This window comes from Cebus imitator, unplaced genomic scaffold (assembly GCF_001604975.1).
Source record: "Cebus imitator isolate Cc_AM_T3 unplaced genomic scaffold, Cebus_imitator-1.0 Scaffold314, whole genome shotgun sequence".
In the NCBI taxonomy this organism is placed as follows: Eukaryota; Metazoa; Chordata; class Mammalia; order Primates; family Cebidae; genus Cebus; species Cebus imitator.
In genome coordinates, this window is record NW_016107629.1 from 2,504,867 (window position 1) to 2,520,672 (window position 15,806).

General features: G+C 37.4%; 1 protein-coding gene across 5 annotated transcripts in view; it reads right to left on the minus strand.

Moving 5' to 3' along the window:
• Window positions 1-15,806, minus strand: part of VWA8 (von Willebrand factor A domain containing 8) — a 386,591-nt gene that overhangs the window by 237,887 nt on the left and 132,898 nt on the right. For 4 of the 5 annotated variants that reach the window (XM_017503777.2, XM_017503778.2, XM_017503779.2 and 1 more), the window contains 2 exons: window positions 5,564-5,732; window positions 3,009-3,086 (listed from right to left, as the gene is read on the minus strand). In XM_017503777.2, the coding sequence (XP_017359266.1) occupies window positions 3,009-3,086; window positions 5,564-5,732 (247 nt within the window). The remainder of the gene's footprint in view (window positions 1-3,008; window positions 3,087-5,563; window positions 5,733-15,806) is intronic. The other variant, XM_037729667.1, reaches the window with a different exon arrangement.

The following is a 15,806-nucleotide window of genomic DNA, read 5'->3' on the forward strand; positions in this document are numbered from 1 at the left end:
TTTTCTAGTTTTAACCATCAAAATGCTTTGCAATAATAACCAGCATTGAGAAAATCAGAGATAAGCTTTGTGTTGAGCCATTTAAGTGCTGAATAAAGGGTTTGGTAATCTCTGCTCTCACATTATTACCAGTTAAAAATAGACAGTGTACTTTAATTTAAAAATTCCTGATATATTTAACATTTATAATATAACATTTCTAACTGTAGTTTTATCTTGCAAAAAAAAGGGGGGGTGAAAATATGAAGTGCATTCCCTTAGTTATCATGGTTATACAGTTTAAGAGTATACCTTAAAGGGTTTTTTCATATTAGCATGGTTAGTAATACTTCAGCTTAATTCTCATCAGAAATTATTAAACATTATTTTTCTATTCTTCATTTTTATAAAAGAATAAAAATGTAGCATGTTCTAAAGGAGAAAAAAACTCTAGGGACAATCTGTTAATAAAATTTTAATTAACCAATTTATTCATTAATTCACCAAAGATTTAAGTGTCTACTATGTGCCAGGCACCAGGCTAGAAAATGGGAATAAAGGAACAAATAAGACTCAGTCTCAAGGAGTTCAAACAGCAACTGGGGAAATAAAAGTAAACTATAATACAACTGCAATAGGTCAACATCAGAAATATATGTCAAGTGTCATGAAAGCAAATTAGTTACTGCTGCCTAAGGGGTCTAAGAGAGACTTGAGAGAAGAGGGAAACTAAGGGACAAGTGGATGGAGAGAAAAAGCACATTCCAGGCATTAGCTAAAGCAGAGACATTTGAGTACAGGCGGGATTAGAAAACAGCAAACAGCTAACCGTGGGAAGAGCTGAGGATGATTCAAGAGAGTTTGCAGAAACTGAGGCTGGATGAGCAGCTTAGGGTCAGAGGGAGCTCAGCAGTCATGTTTAGCAGACTGTCTTCAGCCTACAGACAAAAAGAGTCCATCTCTTAATGGTTTTAACCAAGGGGAAGAACTTAGGAAATGGATTTGGGAAAGATCATTCCAGGGACAATATGGAAGATTCATCCATCCATTTATTTAACAGATACTTGTAGAATACATTGCTAATCTCTAACTTTGTACCCTATAGTATTCCCAGCAGAATACTACAGTAAGAATACTGTCAAAGCAGGAATACCTATTGTGTGAAGTTCCAGTTGCTGAAAAGACTACAGGGAACAAAGCAAAAATCCCTGCAATCCTAGAACTGAAATCCGAGTGAAGGAAGACAGACGACAAAAAAATAAGTGAGTAAAACATACACTATGTCAAAGAGTGAGAAGCCCTATAAAGAACCTTAAAGCAGAAAGAGGGAGGGAAATAAAATGGGATAGAATTTTGATTCTAGAGTGCTTTAGGAAGACCTCACAGAAAAGGTGACCACCTGAGAAAATCCCACAAAGGAAAGTGAGCAAACATGCAGTTATCCAGGGAAGAATAATCTAGGCAGAGGAAACACCAACTGGCAAAGGCCTTGGGGCAGGCACTAGTATGTTCAAGGAACCACAAAGACACCAGTGTAGCTAAAAACAATGGGTAAAGGAGAAAGTATTTGGAGATGAGGTCCCAGAGAGGTAATTAACAGGGTACCTGTGACAGCTAGAAAGTTACCACCCCCATCCCCCCAAAAAATTCACATCCTAATCTCTGGAAACTGTCAGTTACTTTCTATGGCAAAATTGACTTTGCAGATAAAATTAAGGTAAGGATTTTGAGATGTGGAGATTATGTTGCACTATGTGTGGACCCTCAATGCAGTCTTATATGAGATTGAATGAGAATCTTGAATGAGAAGGAAAGAGGGAGATTTGACACAAACACAGGGGAGAAGGTGATGTAAAGACGAAGGCATGATTGATACAGTGAGTCCACTAGTCAAGGAATGCTGGCAGCCACCAAAACCCAGAAGAAGCAAGGAATAGATTCTCCCCTGGAGCCTCCGAGGGAGTACAGCTCAGACATACTGATTTGAGACTTTTGATTCTGGCTCAGTCATATCGATTTGAGACTTTTGTTGTCCAGACAAAAAGAAAATAAATTTCTATTATCTTAAGCCACTGATTTATGGTAACTTATTAGACAGCAACAGGAAATTACTAGAGTTATATGATGAATGAATTATTGGGAAAGAAGGCAGTCAAGAGGATATAATACTCTAGAAGAAAGATCATGAAATCTACTACTAGGACAGATACTGACAAGAGATAAGAGCAGATGAGACATAAAGTTGCTAAATTGGTGAGATTTGCTTTCAGATTAAGACAGCAAGAAAGCAAGAAATCCACAATGATGTTAAGGTTTCTAATTCAGGTAATTTGGCAGATAGATTATTAACAAAGCCAGGAAATTAAATCAAGAATAGAAATAGAGTTAAAGTGGAAAGACAGTTTAGCTGTACAAGATAATGTGAATTTGCAATAATCTCAGAATATTCAGGTGAAAAGTGAAAGAAATTAACATTTAGCAAGCAGTTACTAAGAAGGAGATTCTTTACACCCATTTTTATGTTTAATCATTGAGACTATTTTATGAATTAGATTGTACTGTTCCCATTTTACAGATGAGGACATTGAAACACAGAGTTAAACAGTGACAGCCTTTATCTTTCTCACATGCCATCCAGAAATGGAAATACAAGTCAATCAGGAATGAAAGGTTAGAAGCTGAAGATAAAGATGCAGGCAGTAACTTGTAGTGAGTACTTGAAGCCATAAGAATAGATAACACTGCTCAGCATAGGAGACAGAGGGGACAGAGCAGAACCCCAATGAACATCAAGTGCTTCTCTGGAGCTACAAGTTGCTTTCTACAACATCAGCTAGGAGGAGTTGGAAGAAATGTTAAAATCACTGAAATCAGAGTAAAACATATGCATAGAACAAAAGCATAGCATAAGGGATTCTGAAAAATAAAATACCAGCTTAAAAAATAGATTTTAAGTACTGAATTCTAAGAAAAGAAAGCCAGCAGCATAACAACAATAGAAAATCTTGTGGAAAAAAGCCTAGGCTTACCGTTGGATCCTGTGTTTCTCTGAGTTTGTGTGTAAATGATAATAATTTATCCAGAGCTTCCTGAGGTACATTTGGGATCTATTTTATGAGAGAGTTGAGGACAAACAGAAAGAATAAATTGTGATATCTAATTAATCAATCAGAAATTATGACTACTTAGCAAATAATATTAGAATTACATTTTTAGAAAGGTCACTGATTGTTGGTTACATATTTAACTTATGGATAAAGTTGCTTATTTAACCTTTTAGGAAACATTGAAACTCCTGCTTTCTCTTTAAGAATCAGGTAACTTAAACCAAGACACTCTGCTCCATATACAATTCTATCACCAAAATAAAACTGAAGGGAGCCTTTACCACAATTTAAAACTGGCCTATAGTGAACCCATAAAGAACTTTTCATGTATCATGATTTCCTATTTTGTTAGCTTCAGAATGATATTTGAAGTACTAATTAGGCATTTTCTTACTGAAACCAAGTTCCTTTATTTAACAGCAATCTTACATACATATCTAAGTGACATAAGGTACATTTATTCAAAGAATGGATACTCAAGTTGTCCATTTTTACAAAAACATGTAAAACACATACTTGAGAGGTATGATCAACGTATCAATGAATTCAGAAGAGCCGTTGCTCAAATAATACCCATCGATTGCTTTTAACTATCCAAACTTTAATTAAGTACTTGATTAAGCTACAAACAATTTTTATTTAAGCAATAATAAATTTAAGGTTTTAATTTTAAAAGATCAAAAAACAAGATATTAAAATAATGACTAGGACAATATGTCCATTTAAAAAATATACTGCTGAGGGTTTCATTGGTCATTTAAGTAATTAGAATTTTTTTAAATGCTAAATCCTAGCCCATATAGACTTTATTTCATTTATTCTTTAAATCAATCCTATGATAAGATAAATAGTATTATCCCCATTTTTAGATGAGGAAACTATGAGTGAGTAATTTACTCAAAATCTGGAAGCTAATAAGTAGTGGATTTGACACTATGAGCCAAGTTGTTAAACTCTAAATCCTAAGCCCTTATTTACAACCATGCTTACAAGACCCAAAATTAATCAGTTCATTCGGATGTTCCAAAGGGAATAACTGCATTTAAATAGAAAGTTAATAATTAGTGATCTAGAACAGCACTGTCCAACAGAACATTCTATGATGATGAACACTGTATTTATGCTGTTTAATATGGTAACCAAAAGCTCCCATGTGGATACTAAGTACATGAAAAGTGACTGCGAAACTGAATTTTTTTTTTTTTTTTTTTTTGAGACAGAGTCTCTTTCTGTTGCCCAGGCTGGAGTCCAGTGGTGCGATCTCGGCTCACTGCAACCTCTGCTTCCTGGGTTCAAGCAATTCTTCTGCCTCAGCCTCCTGAGTAGCTGGGATTACACATGCGCAACACCATGCCCAGCAAATTTTTTGTATTTTTAGTAGAGATGGGGTTTCACATGTTGGCCAGGCTGGTCTCAAACTCCTGACCTCAGGTGATCTGCTTGCCTCAGTCTCCCAAAGTGCTGGGATTACAGGTGTGAGCCACCACCCCGGGCTGAATTTTTTTAAAAATTAATTTAATGTGGCCGGGCGCGGTGGCTCATGTCTGTAATCCCAGCACTTTGGGAGGCCAAGGCGGGCAGATCAATTGAGGTGAGGAATTTGAGACCAGCCTGGCCAACATGGTGAAACCCTGTTGTCTCTACTAAAAATACAAAAATTAGCCAGGCATGGTGGCGTGCACCTGGAGTCCCAGCTACTCAGGAGGCTGAGGCAGGAGAATCATTTGAACTCAGGAGGCAGAGGCTACAGTGAGCTGAGATCACACCTCTCCAGCCTGGGCAACATGAGCAAGACTCTGTCTCAAAATAATAATAATAATAATTATTATTATTATTATTATTTAACATGGCTAGTGCTACTACATTGAAGAATGCAGTTTTAAAACTCCAAAAGCACTACCTCAATGCTTAAGGCACACATTGAAATAATGGATCACATACACTGGAAGCCATCAAAAGACTAATCAGGAAACTACAGGATACATTACATTCTTAAGGGACCAGGACTACTTAGTATTTATGCATTGAGCCTCCCTTTATAGTAGGAAATTAAAATAGTCACCTTTAACTAAACAAATTTAAGGAATTTGAGAAAAGGAATTCCAAAATGGCCTCCATCTGAGGAAAGAGGAGAGACAGGCCACATCTTTGATCCTTAGAGTGTCAGGGTCCCAGACCAGCAGCATCAGTATCACCTGAGAACTTGTTAGAAATACAAATTTTAATATGCCACCCCAGATCTACTAGCTTGAAAACTATGGAGATACAGCCCAGAAACTTGAGTTTTACCAAGTCCTCCAGATGATGCTGAAAAATGTGGAAGCTGAAGAACCACTGACTTTCACCACTATATGAGAAAATTTGGTAGTAAGTGGGAAGAAAAAGCTAAAAATGTCTAACTCTACTTCAGCAAGTATCAGAGTGCCTTAAAAAGAGAACAGCTGTAGAAAATAGGCTAAGATCGGCTTTCTTCTTACCATTTCCTTAATCACTTGGATTTCTTCACTTTTGACAAGTGGTTTCACATAATGGAAAAAGAACATGGTTAAGAATTCTGGTCCCAGCCAGTGGTGTATTGTGCTTCCAATAACGGGGGGTTCTGCCAAGGCAATGATTCTGAAGGACGGATGGATAGGAAAAATGGATCTAAAATAGAAAAAAAATGAAAAATAAATAACATATCTGTCATGTAAGAAATCAGGTCATAGTAACTAAAGCCTAGGCAATATTAGGGCTATCATGTTGTTAATAATGTCAATGTTATTATCCAAAGAGTTAGCTTTGGAAAAAAAAAAGGGGGACATTCTAAGAACCTAAGATCAAAACAATCACCTACTGCTAGTAAATGTTGTATAATAACCACTCATAAGACTCCAGCCCTAGCACAAACCACTGCTTTTGATATGCTGTTATGCCTGCAACATATTTTCTCCATAGTATCTTGAAATAAAATCTCATCCAGTTCACATTCATTACAAAGATTGTCTTTATTCATTTAAAACCCCTTCAAAATCTCCTATCTCGCAAGAAACTCACTCTATGTCAATCATAAAGACCAAGAAGCATAATTCAGGATGAGGAGATTTTACAGTACAGAAAATATAAGAAGCATAAAGGGTTAGATTGAATTTAAAATTTCGATGGGGAATAAGAACACTTAAGTCTTTAAAAAGCAGAGAAAATAAAACCTTTAGAGAATTTACCCTTTTGCCATTTTTTTTTTGAGATGGAGTCTCGCTCTGTCACCAGGCTGGAGTGCAGTGGTGCCATCTCAGCTCACTGCAACCTCCGCCTCCCAGGTTCAAGTGATTCTACTGCCTCAGCCTCCCCAGTAGCTGGGACCACAGGCACGTACCACCAAGCCTAGCTAATTTTTGTATTTTTAGTAGAGATGGGGTTCACCAAGTTGGCCAGGATGGTTTCAATCTTTTGACCTCGTGATCCACCCACCTCAGCCCCCCAAAGTGCTGGGATTACAGGCATGAGCCACTGCGCCCGGTCCCTTTTGCCATTTTGATAGGGAATGTTATGATTTTAAAGTGATCTCTTTTAAAAATCTCTGCTAGGAAACATGAGGAAGCATGTAAACTTTCTAGGACCCACAGAGGAGTAAGATAAGACCACCTTTGGTTTGTAAAATTACTTCAGCTATTTTTGGAAGAGCTAGAAACCCAATATTAGGATCTAATTATGTGGATAATATTGTCAGTTCTGATCAATTCTACTCAAAAATCCAGCAGAAATATGCTCGTTGAGAGTAATATGGTTCTTGCTAAGAGAAAGGAGAGATGAAATGTAAACACTTGCCAAGAGCTTCAGAAAAACAAAAAATAAAGGTACGTAACTGGTATTTCAGCATTAACTACAACATTATATTAGAACCCAACAGTTAAATGACTAAGCAACTAGAATACCAGGAGGTAGGACACAGTGGAAAGAATCAGATGAGTGCTCTGAAGAGTTAAGACCAAGTATCATCAATACAAAAGGTAGGTCTACCAAGTCCCTGACTGGGTGATCTATAATTTTAGAGGCCACATCATCATTTGAAGACAAGCGGAAACCAATTTCTAAAAATTGGTCACATGATTGGCCTAGATGAAATGGATTCACAAAAGCTACCAGATATCATTTCATTTCTCTGTGTAGAAAGAAAAAGACTTATTTGCAGATGTTTTGGCAGGGCGTTGGGGAGCGATTTGTCCAAAAGAGTTGTTCTGGAAAAAGAAGAAAGGATAACAACATGGATAGTGCCTGAAAGCCGAGAGATAGCATAGTCACTCAAGATTGCTAGTAATTAGATAGCCACGTGACAGAAATTGGACACAGAAAATCTTGTGATGGGAAAGCTAAAGAGGGAGGATATTCCATTTTCCACTTCTGCTAAGTGGTTTGCTGTAATCCAGAAAACTCTCATAAAGCCCAGCAACAGATGTGGGATATATCCTTGATCCTCCTCTCTCCTAGTTAGGGCAACGAAAGGTAGAAGAGACAGAGTCTGGTTCGGCTATACAAAATTAAAACTACAGATGTAGTTTCTCACTTAAGATAGTGAAGGATACCAAATCAGGGAATAAGCAAAGTCAAAATACAACAGGCAAGCCAAAAGAGGAAGGCTAATTTATATCCTTAAACCAATAGGCCAGGAAGCCAGGTACCACAGTGGAGCTGTAAAATTAGGGCTAAAAGAGCAACTAAAATGAGAGTATGCTAAATGGTTTAAATTTGAAGATGATGGTCACTTACTGGCACATATATTGTCAGTAACTTGCTTTTTAGTATTGACTCTAGCAGGGTACTTGAGTAAGCTGGCCAAATTTGAAGAAGGCAGTTTCTAAGACAGCTGATATGTTAGGCAGAGAAGTATATAATGATTATAAAAACAGTCACCAAACTACTGAATAACAGGATGAGAAGGGCCTTTTTGTTTGCTAGGTTCTTCCCAAAGGCTTCCTTACATACAAACAGGTTACATGGGAAGTCATTTCCTGATGATGCTAGCTAAGTTCCCCAAGTCTGAAAGTTAGAGAGCAGAGGATCTGCTGTGTACTTTAGGGTGATGCAAGAAACTGGCACGTAATACAAAGACTGAATAAGTAATATATAATCAGAAATTGGGAGATAAGTGCCATTAAAATTTAAAATTAAGGTTACGTTTAATACTAAAATTTTAGCAACAACAAAACAATAAATCAAACTACAGGTACAGCTTAATTTCAGATAAAAAGACATCATTTCTTAAAGATTACAGATTTAGAGAGCAAAAACAGTGTTTAAAAAGATTTTTTAAATAAAAATATTAAGGTCAAATATGTTTGTGGGCATAAGTAAGTTTTTATAAAGTACTTTCTGATGCTTCTTAGCAGTAAAAACGAAAAAACTATCAATGTACATAATAACATGAGTGATCTCAAAACACTTAAGCAATGTGAAAGAAGCCAGACAAAAAGAGCACATACTGTGTTTTTCCATTTAGATAAAACTCTAGAAAATATTAGCTATATATAATGACCAGAAGCAGAACCCTGGGGATGAGAGAGGAGGGTAAAAAGGGGCAGGAGGGAGAGATGACAAAGGGGTCTGAGGATCTTTTGAGGATTATAGATACATTCATTATCTTGATACTGATGATGGTTTCACAGTTATTTGTAAATATAAAAAATTATCAAACTGTGCACTTCAAATATGCACAATATTATATGTAAATCATACCTCAACAGAGCTCTTAATAAAACAAAAAAAAATACTTCAAAAATCTCCAGTTCTTAAATGGAATCCTATGGTACATTTTCATTGAATTTGTATATTGGGGGACTTGAAAGAATAACATGGAAGGTTTCTTATAAAGACATCAATCATGAAATAGAACAGATTTTATAATTAGTTTTTCATATTCCAATACTAATGTTCCAATTTAGAACCTAGAGTTATGCAGCTCTGTACACAGACATTTCCCCCTTTTCTTGTGCAGTGTAGCAAACTGCATGAACACATTCCTTATGCATCTTTATACCACCCAAGGTCTAGTGTAATACTTGGAAGAGAGCAAATGCTAAGTAAATAAATGTATACTGTTATTGTTAATGACCATCACTGCTATTAATTTTTTGAAGACCTTTGGTGGGAAGGACAAACAAAGGTAAGTGATAAGAATTGAACTTATGGTGTCCCAGCCAAAAGCCAGTTAAAGTTGGTCCTGAATAAATACATGAGAAGAGGTACATTCTCTGCATCAAAAAGACAAACTTAAAACATAAAATAATAAATGATTGTATCATTGACAGGCAAAGGGTTTCAAATGGTTCCTTGACCATAAAAATGTTCAGAAAAAATTATTTTCAAAATCAGAATTTCCTTAAGGCTTTTCGTTTTGAAAATCAAACCAATGATTTGGGCATAAAATCCTGGATCTGTCTAGAATTTTTTAAATGCTGGCAAAGAAATACTAAAATTTCTAGGAAGCTAGGAGATAGTGCTCGGATCCTGTCTTCAAATATGGGTAATAGTAAAAGGGTTCAGAGAATATAACTGATCCAGGATTGTGCTCAAATGTCCAGTTATGTTCACCACTAAGAATGAGAGATTATAAACTATTTTCAGTGTTCAACAGCAACAAATATAAGTAAAATATTCAATAAAAATGCAAAAATGTTAGAATATTCACTAATCTTTACTGTTTCCCCAAGACAACCAGAAGCCCTTTCTTGGCAATATAAACTGCTAATAACAGAAGCTCTCATCGCCCTCATTTATGCTCTGGTCAACAGCAAGAAAAGACATATTTAGCATCCTATAGTATTTATATTCCCCCTTTCCCCAAAGAAGTTTTTCTCATCAAGGACGGAGTTCTATTTTGGTCTCTACTTTCTGAGGGAAATGCAGGCATAGTATGTGGTGTATGTGGCCATCACACTATTTCTAACTACCACATCCACAGCATTCCTGGTGTCTTGTAACACGAAAAAAGAAGCCTTTAACCCTTCTAAGGCCATGTTAGGCATGTGATTACCTGCAGAGAATATAAAAGCCTATAGAGCACTCTGGAGATGATCAAGATATATAATCTTGGTGAAGAATTACTATACAATCAAGGTTGGCAAAGGAGTCAAGTATAATTGTTTAGAAACTGGGTTTCGCACTATGAAGCTGAAAGGGTTAGTAGCCCACTGCCAGCAGCCATTAATTTTTAGTCTCTCTGTTAATAGACTTTGTCATTAAAAGGCATCAAAGTATTCCTAATTACTAGGTTCACATAAGGAAACATTGTTAGCTCAGACAGTCAACTAAAACTGGATTAATAGGATTACCTTACCCACAAGGCTCAACATATGTCTAAATAATAAAAGGTACAGGCAGAAAGACCAGAGGAGACCGGGTAAGTGGGAGTGGAGTGAGATCTAAGATGATGCAGGAGCTACCAGTATAAAGAGCCACAAGCCCAGATGAGAGTTCTTCAGAATATGGGAGAAACATGAAACTGACAGAAGGGCCAGGAGCAGCAGTTCACACCTATACTGTCAGCACTTAAGGAGGCCAAGGCAGGAGGATCCCTGAGGCCAGCAGTTTAAGACATGACTCAGCAACACAGTGAGAACTCTACAAAAAAAAAAAAAAGTGGGGGAAAAAAACAAAATGGGTATGGTGATGCACAACTGTAATCCCAGCTACTTGGGAGGTTAAGGCAGGAGAATGGTTTGAGCTCAGGAGTTCAAGGCTGCAGTGAGCCAAGATCGTGCCACAGCACTCCAGTCTGGGTGTTAGAATATGACCCTGTCTCAAAAAAAAGACAAAAAGAAAAAAATAATAAATTGATAGAAGATAGAATTGATAAATACCAGATGTGCCTGAATGTGCTGAGGGGAGATTTAGATAATAAGGGAAGTGTTTAGGATGAAAAATAAAGCAATATGTATATATAGAAACAGTCACTTTCTCCTCAACACTCCCATATATATTATACAGACCTTTATTCTAACATTTAAAACTACATTGTAATTTACTTTCCTGTCTCTCTTCATATGTAGGTAATTATTAACTTCAGAAAAAAACATGCATGCAAGAATGGAAAATGATTGTTGTAAACTGGTTAAGTGAATATAGTTCTTAGGTTGTCATAATATAAGCATTAAATAAAGTTTTAAACAAAATTATTCTATAACTCTTTAGAATGAGGGATAGAAGTATGCATGTGTAATGAGACAAGAGGTGGTGAAAGAGCTAAATGTTAATTTTCCATGTAGAAATCAATAGATTATTTCTAACACTAAAAATAAATCAAGATTATCAATGGAAGTATATTGTTTAGTGACATGGAGGTAAATACCAAAAGAAAGACCTGAAAGTAGTCACCTCTAGGAAGTAAGAAGTGGGAAACGGGAGACTGTCAATGAACCAATGACAGGGGATGGTATTTTTTATAAAATACTTGAAAAACTATCTGGCTGTAGTTCTAGAACCTTGAGGAATCACCACACTGTCTTCCACAACGGTTGAACTAATTTACACTCCCATCAACAGTGTAAAAACGTTCCTATTTCTCCACATACCATTTAACCCAGCAATCTCATTATGGGGTATATATCCAAAGGATTATAAATCATTCTATTATAAAGACACATGCATATGTATGATTATTGTGGCACTGTTCACAATAGCAAAGACTTGGAACCAACCCAAATGCCCATCAATGATAGACTGGATTTAAAAAATGTGGCATATATACACCATGAAATACTATGCAACCATTAAAAAGGATGCATTCACGCCCTTTGCAGGGACACGGATGAAGCTGGAAACCATCATTCTCAGCAAACTGACACAAGAACAGAAAACCAAACACCACATGTTCTCACTCATAAGTAGGTGTTGAACAATGAGAACACATGGACACAGGGAGGGGAACATCACACTCTGGGGCCAGTCGGGGGGTGGCGGGGGCTCCCAGAGGGATAGCAGGGGGTGGGGGGATAGGGAAGGGATAGCATTAGGAAAAATACCTAATGTAGGTGACAGGGTGATGGATGCAGCAAACCACCATGGTACGCGTATGCCTATGTAACAAACCTGCATGTACTGTACATGTATCCCAGGACTTAAAGTATAATAATAATAATAAAGAAAAATGATCTGGCTCAAGTTTCATGAATGTTTAACTGTGGTAAAAATTCAAATGAAAAAAATTTTTAAAGCAAGTGAAGGAAAGAAAGCATTGCTATGATCTCTCACCATTTTATTCCAGTGACCTCTGGAGATAGAGCTAAGCCTAGTTTGTATTCATGGGGGAGACACAAATCTGTAGTGATGAAGGTGGAAAACTTTGAGAAGAAATACTATTAACCACTCTGAGCCAAACCCTGAACATGATGCTCAGGGCCACCCTGTTCCTGAAAGTATTTTCATCTGTAAAACTGCCTGTGACCATTAGAGAACTTGGGTATTTTTCATACAAAAGGGCTGTCATTTCCTGGATATTTGGAGACAAGTACAATGCTTCTGATGTCCTAAGAGAAACTGCCAGGGAGACATGCTGTGAGCTATTGCAAAATTGCTTTGATTCATCCTTCTGAAAATATAAACTGTTCCATGACCCATGATTCACATGCAATAATGTGCAAAAGCTGACTGCTGTAAACTGAAGGTATGATATGTGAAGGATCTCTAACTTGCTTCCCTAAACATTCAACCAACAATTTACCAGTATAGGATAATTTGATAATGTATACCTCAGAAGTAGGAGCAGCTGTGTAATCAAGTGAATTTTTTTAGTGACTTGTACAGAGATAGGAAGGAATTTAACATTTCCCCTCTTGGAAAAAATTCCAATAAATTTTTTAACAAATTTCTTCTTAAAATATAAACATTAATAAATATACTTAATTATCTTTTATGGGATTTTAATGTTTTAAATATGGCAGTAAACCCTTTGAGCAGTGAGACAGCTTCAATTAAACAGAGTCAGATTAAGTAATGAAGAGTTCCTCTGTATGCCAATCTCTAATTCTGTTAAAATATCCATGGAAATGTAGCAAGATAGAAAATAACATATGCCAAACTTCATTCTGTATAGTATGCAGCTGAAAAAAATATTTTACTTGAAGCTTTTTATTTTGAAATTTTTTTAACTCATAGAAAATGCCAAAGAATAGACTACAAATACCCATATATCATTCACCTAGATATTGCCAACTGTTAAGATTTTACCACATTTATGTTCTCATTCTCACTTGATATTTCTCTCTCTTTCTCTGTGGTATGTCTGTCTGTACACACGCAAGTCTTTTTTTCTGAAATATTTGGAAGTTGTGGACTTTTATTTTACTTTATGCCTTAAGTATCTCAACATGCATCTCCCAAGAACAGGAATATTCTCCTTCATAACCACAATATTATGATACTTAAGGAAATTAATAATTCAATAATATCACATAACATAGTCTGTGTTTAAGCTTTTCTGTTTTTAATAGCTGTTTTTATTTTGTTTTCTTCCTCCAGAATCCAGTCAAGTCTCATCACTGCATGTAGTTGTTACATCTCTACAAGCAATGTTTAAATAAGCTACAAAGGGTAACCTGGCATCAGGTGGCATACTCTAACAATATTGATGACTTCCTTGGAGGATGAGCCCAGTAAATTACGGGCGCAGCTTTAGTTTTGTTGACAGAATACAAAATATGAGGTCAAAACTGAATTGACAGGGAAGAGAGGAAGATTACCTTCTTAAAACCAATGTTCCTTTGTTTGTTTGTTTTAGACAGAGTTTCACTCTTGTTGCCCAGGCTGGAGTGAAATCTTGGCTCACTGTAACCTCTGCCTCCCAGGTTCAAGTGATTCTCCTGCCTCAGCCTCCCAAGTAGCTGAGATAACAGGTGTGTGTCACCACACCCAGCTAATTTTTTTGTATTATTAGATGGGGTTTCACCATGTTGGCCAGGCTAGTCTCCAACTCCTGATCTCAGGTGATCCACCTGCCTCAGCCTCCGAAAGTGCTGAGATTACAGGCATGAGCCACTGCACCTGGCCAAAACCAATGTTCTTATAAAATGTTTAAACATTTATTTAAAAATAAGGCTGAAAAGTAAAACCACAACGAGATACCACCTTACTCCTGCAAGAATGGCCATAATTAAAAAGTCGAAAAATAATAGATTGGCATGGATGTGGTGAAAAGGGAATACTTTTACACTGCTGGTGGGAATGTAAATTAGTACAACCACTATGAGAAACAGTATGGAGAGCCCTTACAGAACTAAAAGTAGATCTACCATTCGATCCAGCAATCGCTCTACTGGACATCTATCAAAAAGAAAAGATGTCATTATATGAAAAAGACATGCACATGCATGTTTACAGCAACACAATTCACAATAGCAAAAATATGAAACCAACCTAAGTGCCTATCAACTAACAAGTGGATAAAGAAAATGTGGTATATATACACCACGGAATACTACTCAGCCATAAAAAGGAGTGAAATAATATCTTTTGCAGCAACTTGGATGTAGCTGGAGGCCATGATTCTAAGTGAAGTAACTCAGGAATGGAAAACTAAATATCACATGTCATCACTTACAAGTGGGAATTAAGCTGTGAGAACACAAAGAAATAAGAATGGTATGATGGGGAGAGAGATCCAAGATGGCCGATTAGCAGCAGCTCAGGATTGCAGCTCCCAGTGAAGGCGGAGGGAGTGAGTGGACACCAGACTTCCAGATGAATTTTTGTTGCCTATGGACCAGGAGATTCCCAGCAGAGGAGCCCCACGGGTTGCCAGCGCGACTCTTTTGGCCAGTGCGGCTGTTTTGCCGTGTCCCAGCGTGGCAGTTCTCAGTGCAGTGTATGTGGGACTGGATGCGCTTTTAGTTGGCGTTTGGAGCTCCAGGAAGGCAGAGTCACCCATTCAGTTGATTGTAAAGGGGACTGAAGCCGGGAGCCAGAGCAGGAGATTCCCAGACAGAAAAGTGCCGCGAATCCCAGCACTGCTGTTTCAGCTGGCATGGTCGCCGCAAGGGAAATTGCATAGATCCCGATGCCTTTTCAGCGGGCAACTGGGGCACCTGAGAGAGAATTGACCGTTCAATTAGGAAAAGAAAAAAGCGGGCTCTGAGGCAGGGAGCCAGGTGATTGGGCTCGGCTGGTCCCACCCCCACAAAAAAACAGCAATTGGAAACGCTAACAGTTGAGAGTTTCACAGAAAGCACAGCTGAACCTGGGAAGGTCCAGCTCTGTGGGGGAGGGGCATCTGCCAAAGGAAAGCAAAGAAACAGAAATAACATCACCACCTACAAGCTGGACGTCCACTCAGAGATCCAATCTGAAAATCAGCAATTACAAAGACAACAGGTGGATAAATCCACAAAGATGGGAAGAAATCAACGCAAAAAGGCTGAAAACATCCGAAATCAGAATGCCTCTCCTCCTTCAGGGGATCACAGCTCCTCATCAGCAAGGGAACAAGGCCTGATGGAGAATGAGTGTGATGAATTGTCAGAATCAGGCTTCAGAAGGTGGATAATAAGAAACTTCTGTGAGCTAAAAGAACACGTTCTAACCCAATGCAAAGAAACTAAGAACATTGAAAAAAGGTTTGATGAAATGCTAACGAGAATAGACAATTTAGAGAGGACTATAAGTGAATTAATGCAGCTGAAAAACATAATACGAGAACTTCACAAAGTATGCACAAGTTTTAACAGTCGAATTGATCAAGCAGAAGAAAGGATA